At 59.4% G+C, this 8,214-nt stretch overlaps 2 protein-coding genes across 4 annotated transcripts in view; one reads left to right on the top strand and one right to left on the bottom strand.

The window, feature by feature from the left end:
* The window catches only part of LOC120411642 (interferon-induced very large GTPase 1-like), an 18,295-nt gene extending 18,124 nt beyond the window's left edge, over positions 1-171 (top strand). The window contains exon 3 of the mRNA XM_039568618.1: positions 149-171. Within this exon, the coding sequence (XP_039424552.1) occupies positions 149-171 (23 nt within the window). The remainder of the gene's footprint in view (positions 1-148) is intronic.
* Positions 7-7,012, bottom strand: LOC120411770 (interferon-induced very large GTPase 1-like). Of its 3 annotated transcripts, XM_039569887.1 has the most exons (3): positions 6,862-7,011; positions 5,005-5,195; positions 7-1,616 (listed from the first exon to the last, which is right to left on the bottom strand). In XM_039569887.1, the coding sequence occupies exon 3, from the start codon at positions 1,612-1,614 to the stop codon at positions 655-657; it is 960 nt and encodes a 319-aa protein (XP_039425821.1). In that variant the 5' UTR covers positions 1,615-1,616; positions 5,005-5,195; positions 6,862-7,011; the 3' UTR covers positions 7-654. The 3 variants fall into 3 exon arrangements, with proteins under 3 accessions (XP_039425821.1, XP_039425822.1, XP_039425823.1); XM_039569888.1 differs by lacking the exon at positions 5,005-5,195 and having other exon boundaries at positions 6,862-7,012; XM_039569889.1 differs by lacking the exons at positions 5,005-5,195; positions 6,862-7,011 and adding an exon at positions 4,852-4,976.
* Positions 7,013-8,214: the final 1,202 nt, after the last annotated feature.

Raw genomic sequence — 8,214 nt, 5'->3', positions numbered from 1 at the left:
TCCATCAGCACGAGCAGCTTCCTTTCATCCACCGTCACCTCCCAGCTCTTCACAGTGGCCATGAAATCTCTGGCCTCTTGCACTGCACTGTCCAGTTCCTCTCCAAAAATGGTGCCGACGCTCTGATTTGTCAGCGCTTTGTACGCAGCCCTGAGGGCTCTGCTCATCTGACTGACGGACTTAAAATCCCTGCTGTGATTGCACCGGATAACATCCCACACTGGGATCAGCTCAAAGCCGCGGTCGATAACGCACCACGTTGTGTTATCAGACACGAGCCCCGTTTTCCACTGAGGAAGAGAAGCTGTGTCTGGTGGGCCCCCTGTGTTGACCACGTAGAGCTGAATCGCTGTGTGGGAACTCTCTCCGGCTCTTCCCTGGATGGAAGCCTTGGAGCTGGATTTGGACACATCCAGGGCCCTCCCAACACTGGCCCCGAAGCTACCCCAGCTGGCCCTGACAAAGTTGTTCAGAGCTTCAGAGGTTTGTCGCTTCATCTCTTCCCGCTGCTCGGCTCGGAATCCTTCTGTAGACGCCTTCCACCAGAATATCCCCCCAAAGTGGAGGGGACCCTGGTTTATGTGGGACCCAAACCTGTTGAAGAAGCACTCACACATCTTCAGCAGGGTGGGCTGTCTTCTTCCTCAGTGAAGCTCAAAAGCTGCTCCATGTCTTGCAGCTCCTGCAGAGCCGCATCCGAGAGGCGAAGCTGATGCCTTTGGAAGTAGCAGGAGGCCAGAGGGATGTACTGGTACATGGTGGTACAAAAGTAGCTCTGCTCAGAGTGGACTGGTGGGTGTCCTGTGATTGTGAGGAGCTGCTGTGACCTACACCCGATTCCAGAACTCCCCAAAACATGGCTTTGGCAGAAACGCTGATGTTGAACCCCAGCTGCTCCATGGACTTGGTGAAATTGGATTCTGCCGCAGAGGAGGAGAACTCCTTCCTCTCAAGCAGCGATCCTTGCTCCGGACCAGAGAGCTGCAATCCCTCAGGAACCCTGAGGAGCTGCTCTCGCTTTGCCAGCACATCTTCAGGTCTGCTGGTTCTGTAGATGCCCTGCAGGGCCAGTCCCCCTGACGCGCGGCTCAGCACCTCCGTGTCGGGGATGTGCTCCGTCCTGCCTGCTGACAACTCCTGCTGCTCCAGCTGCTTGTGGATGCTCTCCAGCATATCCGCCAAGGGCTTCTTTGGCGATGGCCAGAACTCTTTTGGAATTTCCATGGCTTTCCACAGAGTCTCTGCTTTCTCCCTCAGAGCATCCTGGCTGCGGCTCTTGAGCATTTCTGTCAGATCATTTAGGGCTTGTTTGGCCACTTCTTGTCTCTGCTTTGTCTTTTCCAAGTGCTCCTTCTGCACCTCTTCAGTGGTTGTTTTGTCATCTTTTATTTTCAGGAGTTTCTGGAGTGCCTTTTTCTCCCAGGGGTGCCGTGCTGCACACTCCAGCTTGAGGTAGTCTTTATATTCCAGATGTTGCAGGGCTTCTCTGCACTCAATTCCCAGGACCTGCGACACCTTGGGCACCCAGTATCCAGCATCCAGTCCTTCCTTCTGAAATGCCTTTGCCAGCTGTGCCTTGGCATCCCCCTCTTGCGTGTCCTCCTGCGAAGCCATGGCTGTGGAGGAAGAAAAGAGACTGTCCCTAAGCTGTGTTGTCAGAGGCCCCAGCCTCCTGGCAGAGGCTCTGCAGCAGCTGCGGCCCTGGGGATTGCTCCCACCCGGCTGCTGGAGCCCAGCCTGCGATGGCACAAGAGCCAGGGTCTCCTTCCCAGCACACTGGATGTGCCTGTTGCTTTCCTGTTTGCAGGATCAACCCTGAAGCTGAGTGTGTATCCCACAGACAACACAGACACACACACACACACAGACACACACAGACAGACACAGACACAGACACACACAGACACACACAGATACACAGACACACACAGACACACACACAGACACACAGCACACACAGACACACACAGACACACACACAGACACACACAGACACAGACACACACACACAGACACACACACACAGACACACACAGACACACACAGACACACACACAGACACACACACAGAGTCACTCGGCCACACACCCTGCCCTGGGCAAGATGCTGCCTTCACCATCACCCCCATCCTCCCAGCAGGACTCCTCAATTCACAAGTGCAGACAGCCGGGGGCATTCCTGGCGCCCTCGAGCACTGGCACAGCCCCTCTGCCCATCCAACAGCCCTGCCTGCATCCTGCACCCTCTGCCCAGCCCCACGGCTGCCCTGCTCGCTGGCTGGCCCAGCCTGCTGCTCCCAGCACCCGCAGGCAGCGCTCACACACTCCCCCACGGGCACCCACGCTCCCCAGACACGCTGTCCCCACGCCCGGCACGGCCACACGAGCTCTGACCTGTGCTCCTGCTGCAGCTGCCGCGCGCAGCCCCTCCCTCGCCCCACACTCGCCTGTTCCCAGGAGCTGCTTCCTGGCACACCCAGGGGCTCATTGCAGTGCAGGGGAAAAATCTACAACTTCAGGCTGCTCAGGGGTGAGTTACAGAGGGCCCCGGGAAACAGTTGTGGAGGATGCTGGCGTCCTGTCTTGGGGATGGTTCTTATCCCATAGCCAGTTTGGTTGTGGTTTTGTTTCATGTCTGGAGTTGTCACTGTCTGTCCTCCCCCCACCCAACTCAGGAATATCACAATGGCTGAAGGGTGGCCTGGGATTCTGCGGGGGGTTGGGGGCCAGGGGCCGCTCTTCCTTCCAGTTGGGGCAATCAACACGGTGGCCATGCGGCGCAGTGGGTCTGACCTGAGATCCTGCTGCCCTATGCGTTTTTTCTTTTTTTCCCCTCTTGGCTTTTTCTTGCTTCAGCACTGTCACCAGGGCTGGCCAGCTTGCTTCTCTGCTCCTCTGCTGCTTGGGAGCCCAGAGCCAGTGTGTGCTGTGCCGAGACCCGGGAGCACCGCCCACCCCCACCAGGCCATTCCCCTGGCATAGCAGTCTGACCTCAGGACCAGCCCTGGCAGGTGAGCTGTGCAAAGGAGCAATTCCCCACCCAGCCACCGCTGTTTCTGCCACTGCTTTGGGGTTTTTTGCTACACTTCGATTCAGGGCCCCAGGTCTGCTCACCTCTGCTCTTCCCGCCCGCCACTCTGGGGTTCCTGCTACGGTCCAGCTCACCACCCAGAGTGGTACCGAGACCGGCTGCTCCCTGTGGGTTGTGCAGGGGAAGCCATCTCTTCTCTCCCCTCTCCCCTGAGCCGCCATTGCGGTGTGGCGAGGCAGCTGAGCTCGCGCCACAGCGCCCCCTGCAGGCGTGGAGGAACCATCGCCCCTGCCCTGCCCAGCCGGGAGCCACCATCGCCCCTGCCGGCCGTGAGCGGAACTGCAGCCATGGCCTGGCACCACCATCGCCCCTGCCGGCCGTGAGCGGAGCAGCCATGGCCTGGCACCACCATCGCCCCTGCCGGCCGTGAGCGGAGCCTCAGCCATGGCCTGGCACCACCATCGCCCTGCTGGCCGTGAGCGGAGCCTCAGCCATGGCCTGGCACCACCATCGCCCCTGCCGGCCGTGAGCGGAGCCTCAGCCATGGCCTGGCACCACCATCGCCCTGCTGGCCGTGAGCGGAGCCTCAGCCATGGCCTGGCACCACCATCGCCCCTGCCGGCCGTGAGCGGAGCCTCAGCCATGGCCTGGCACCACCATCGCCCCTGCCGGCCGTGAGCGAGCCTCAGCCATGGCCTGGCACCACCATCGCCCCTGCCGGCCGTGAGCGGAGCCTCAGCCATGGCCTGGCACCACCATCGCCCTGCCGGCCGTGAGCGGAGCCTCAGCCATGGCCTGGCACCACCATCGCCCTGCCGGCCGTGAGCGGAGCCTCAGCCATGGCCTGGCACCACCATCGCCTGCCGGCCGTGAGCGGAGCCTCAGCCATGGCCTGGCACCACCATCGCCCTGCCGGCCGTGAGCGGAGCCTCAGCCATGGCCTGGCACCCCATCGCCCTGCGGCCGTGAGCGGAGCCTCAGCCATGGCCTGGCACCACCATCGCCCTGCGGCCTGAGCGGAGCTCAGCCATGGCCTGGCACCACCATCGCCCCTGCCGGCCGTGAGCAGAACTGCAGCCATGGCCTGGCGCCACCATCGCCCCTGCCGGCCGTGAGCAGAAATGCACAAGAGGGGCGGTTGCCTGATGGGTGAGACAAGGCTGTGATTGGGTTTCTGGTTTTTTTGTTGCTGCTGCTGCTGTTGTTTGTTTGTCTTGGTATATAGGTATAGTCTAGGAAATACCTGTTGTTCCTTTTCCCATATCTTTGCCTGAAAGCCCCGTAATTTCAAAGTTAAAATAATTTGGAGAGAAGAGGGTCATATTCTCATTTCCAGGAAGGTTCCTGCCTTCCTTGGCAGACACCTGTCTTTTAAACTACTACAGGTTCATCAGTGCTGGTCACTTTTTTTTGAAAAATCCCAGAAAGACAAGGCAGTCGCTGGTCACAGGCACAATGGGCTCAGGACGGGAAACTCCTGCTCATCACCCTAAATTTCCTTTTACAACACATTAACCCATGGAGCTGATCAATGACAACCAGTTAATCTGAGCTTTTTGGATTTCAGTAAAGCTTTTGATCCTGCCTCTCCCAGGATCCTGGTGTGTCCCTTCCAACTCAGGCCATTCCATCATTCCATGATTCTCACCCTAACAGAGCTGCTGCCCTCCCTGCCTTTAAACCTTTGGGGGTTTTGACACTGTCACACAAGCCTGAGAATTGTCCCAGTCTCCATTCACTTGGATATTGGAGAGATTTATTCCATGCACAAAACCTTCCTGACATTCAGCTTCTGTCCCACCAAAGCCACGAGACTCTTACCAGCACAGGTATCGATGCGAGGGGCTTGGACTCAGGTACAGATCTGAGGGCTCCTGCACCCTCCCAGAGCCTTCAGGGACAGCTTTCCCTCAGGGTCCATGGAGATTTGAGCAATCTGGGCAAGGGCTGTGGGCTCTGATTCCCCTCACCCACCTCACAGCAGATGCTCCCGTTGCTCCAAGCCTTGGTTTCCCAGTGGACACCGGCAGCCGAGGGCCCCAGCTCAGGGGACACAGCACAGCAGCAGTGGCAGGCCTGGGACACACAGCGGGATGAGGAGAAGAAGATGGGAACCACCTTGAGAACTCAGGAGGAAGAGCACTGGCAAGGAAAGGCTCGAAATCCTAAAGGAGAAGAGCAGAGAGACAGGAGAAGGCAACCCATCAATGTGGAGGTTTAATTCCAGGGAGCCCTGGAGGCCAACCCTTCTCCTCCACTGGGGATTGCCCAGGCAGCAAAGACTCCTCAGGGCCCTTTTGGGGAGCTGACACGAGCAGGGTTTCACCTGGGACCTGCATCCCTGTTCCCCCACCAGAAGGAAGCTGGACATGCTGGAGAGGCAATGCCAGGCACAGACACAAGAGGGGAAGAGAATGGATTGAGAGCAGCCCTGAGGAGAAGGACTTGGGGGTGCTGATGGGTGAGAGGCTGTCCAGGGAACATCTGTGCTCTCGGGGCAGGAGACAAGGTGTGCAGGGGGCAGAGGCCAGGGAACAGCACTGACAGTGGGGCAGCCCCGTCCCACCACTGCCCACATCCCACAGCTGCTGCTGGGGGGAAGCTCAGGCCCCCGGAGAGGGGGAGAAGCAGCGCTGGGCTTGGATCCCAGCAGGCACTGAGCCCCCACCAGCAGCTCGTGTGCTCCCACCAGCAGGATGGGGACAGGACGGGGAAAGCAGAAGCAGGAGAAGTCACTGGCTCGAGATAAGGGCAGTTCAGCAGCAGAGGAAAGGTGGGTGTGCTGGCAGAGCACAGGAGGGACTTTGGGCACCAGTTGTTTGGGCACATGTCCAGCTGCTCCCCGGGCAGCAGAGCCAAGTGCAGGACGGCTGCTCGGGAAGGGAACTGCTGGCTCAGAGCCACTGCTGTAGCTTGTTCACTCGGGATCGGCTTCCTCCTTGGAAGCAAACGAGGGAAGCAGCAAGGCTGGCAGCATCGCCTGCCATGGGAATGCCTGCAGCCCGTTTCACGGGAACAGCCCCCCGAGAGTGTTTTCCCCAGCCCTGCCCCAGGGAAAGGGGCTCTGGGAGCGCCTTTGAGGGGCTGCCGCAGGGAGCAGAGCGCTCTGGGCGGTGACGCTTAGACTGGAAGAGAGGAGAATGCCACCCTCCCTGCATGGGGAGGAAAAGGTAGAGCTGTAGCCCCGGGTGCCCGGACAGAGCAGGATGTCCCGTGCCTGCCCCTCAGCACCGCGAAGCTGCCCTGCTCCCGAAGGGGGCCAGGAACCCCCCAGCATCAGCCCCAGCACGGCGCCCGGCCCCCATCGCTCCGGCCTTCAGGGCAGCGCAGCCACCCGGCCCCACCGCGGCGCTGGCGGTGCCCGGGCCGGGCAGGGCCGGCCCCGCCCGCGGGGAGCGTTTCCCGGCCGGGCACGGGCAGACGGCAGGGAAGGGGCTCCGCAAGGGATCTGTGCCCGGCCAGCCCCGCTGGCAGCTCCCGGGCCAGGCTTTGCGCCTCCGCAGACCTCACTCTGCCCCTCCATCCCCCGCATCCCTCCTCCTTCCCCCGCCGCTCCGCTCCCACCCCTCTGACCCCGGCCCCTCCCAGCTCAGCCCCCGCAGCGCTCACGGCTCCCCCGAGCTCCCCCAAACCGGCTGCCAGCAAAGGCGGCTTCCTCCAGCCCCCGCTCGGAGCAGACACCACCCGCCCGCTGCCCTCGGACCAATCTGCTCCTGCCCGGCCATCTCCCCAGACACGGCCAAACACAGGCAACAGGAGGCAGGAGCCCAACAAGATCCCGCTCCGGGCTGCTCCCGCCTCCCAGCCCCACAGCCCATCCCCAGGTCCTACCGTCCCCCTCCGGACCCGCAGCTCCCGGGCTGACAGAAGCCCATCTCAGTCCGTTTTTATCCAGCCCTGGCTCTTAACTCGGTGCTGCTTCCCTTTTTATAGCAGAAGCAGAACAATTCCGGGAAATCAGGCATTTTAGTGCAGCAGAATGTGAAAGTGGAACCACTCTTTTGGGGTCAGATGATTTGGATTAGAGCCCAATTTCCGCTCCAGCTGTGGTTTGAGTTGGCTGACGCTCCACTCTCAGCTCTTTGCACAGAGCTCTGACCCTGAACTGCTGTGCTGGTACCTGGAGGGCAGGTGAGGCCCTCAGCCCTTCCTGGGGCTGGTGCTCCATCAGGAAAAGGAGCAGGGGCAGCACAGCATCTCTGTTATCGACAGATTGATGCATAAAGTCATCTTTCATAAGTTTCTTTAGTGTTACAGCGTGTGTGAGTTTTCTTCAGCAGTGATAAATTTGTAGTGATCCATAATGTAATGTGGATTTGATTGCTGCTGTTATTGATTGTTGTTATTAGTTTTTATTCCTATTCACTGCTGCTACAATTTATATAATAATGATGTGATTATTATTACTATTGAATGTTACTATTAATATAATTCTTTAGAATTGACTGCTACAATAATTGAATGCTACTGCAATTAGTTAGTATCACAGGAGTACTGGGATACAACTAATTGCTGATAATAATAATAATATCAAGTGTGCTAGCTGGATGCATATCCAGGTAGGAGAAGCTGGAAAGGACTTTGGGCAAGGGCCTGAAGGGACAGGACACAGGGAATGGCTTCCCAGTGCCAGAGGGCAGGGATGGATGGGATATTGGGAAGGAATTGTTCCCTGGGAGGGTGGGGAGGAGCTGGGCTGGAATTCCCAGAGCAGCTGGGGCTGCCCCTGGATCCCTGGCAGTGTCCAAGGCCTGGTTGGTTGGGGCTTGGAGCCACCTGGGATAGTGGGAGGTGTCCCTGCCCATGGCAGGGGTGGGATGGGATGGGCTTTAAGGCCCTTTCCCACCCAAACCAGTCCGGGATTCCCTGGGTCACTTCATTAACCCTGGGGACACTTTCCAGAAGGGAATTTGGGGGTGTTTTTGGCAGTGTGTAATAAAGGGGGCAGGGGCTGCAGAGGGGCTCTGTGACCCCCCAGCTGCTGCTTCACAGCTGGGTTCTGCTGGCTGAGAGCTCTTCCTTGCAAAACCTGTTCCCTGGCTGTGCTGGTCCTGCTCCTCTGGCCCGCCCCCCATGCCCAAGGCCCCACCTGCCCCAGAGCATGCCCGGGTTGGCTCCAGGGAGCCGGGGGAGCTCCGAGTCAGTCAGGAGAAGGCAGGGAGAAGGTGTGGGGTCTGTCCTGGC

Source organism: Corvus cornix, chromosome 3, assembly GCF_000738735.6.
Source record: "Corvus cornix cornix isolate S_Up_H32 chromosome 3, ASM73873v5, whole genome shotgun sequence".
NCBI lineage: Eukaryota > Metazoa > Chordata > Aves > Passeriformes > Corvidae > Corvus > Corvus cornix.
This window is presented reverse-complemented; position numbering and strand designations above follow the sequence as displayed.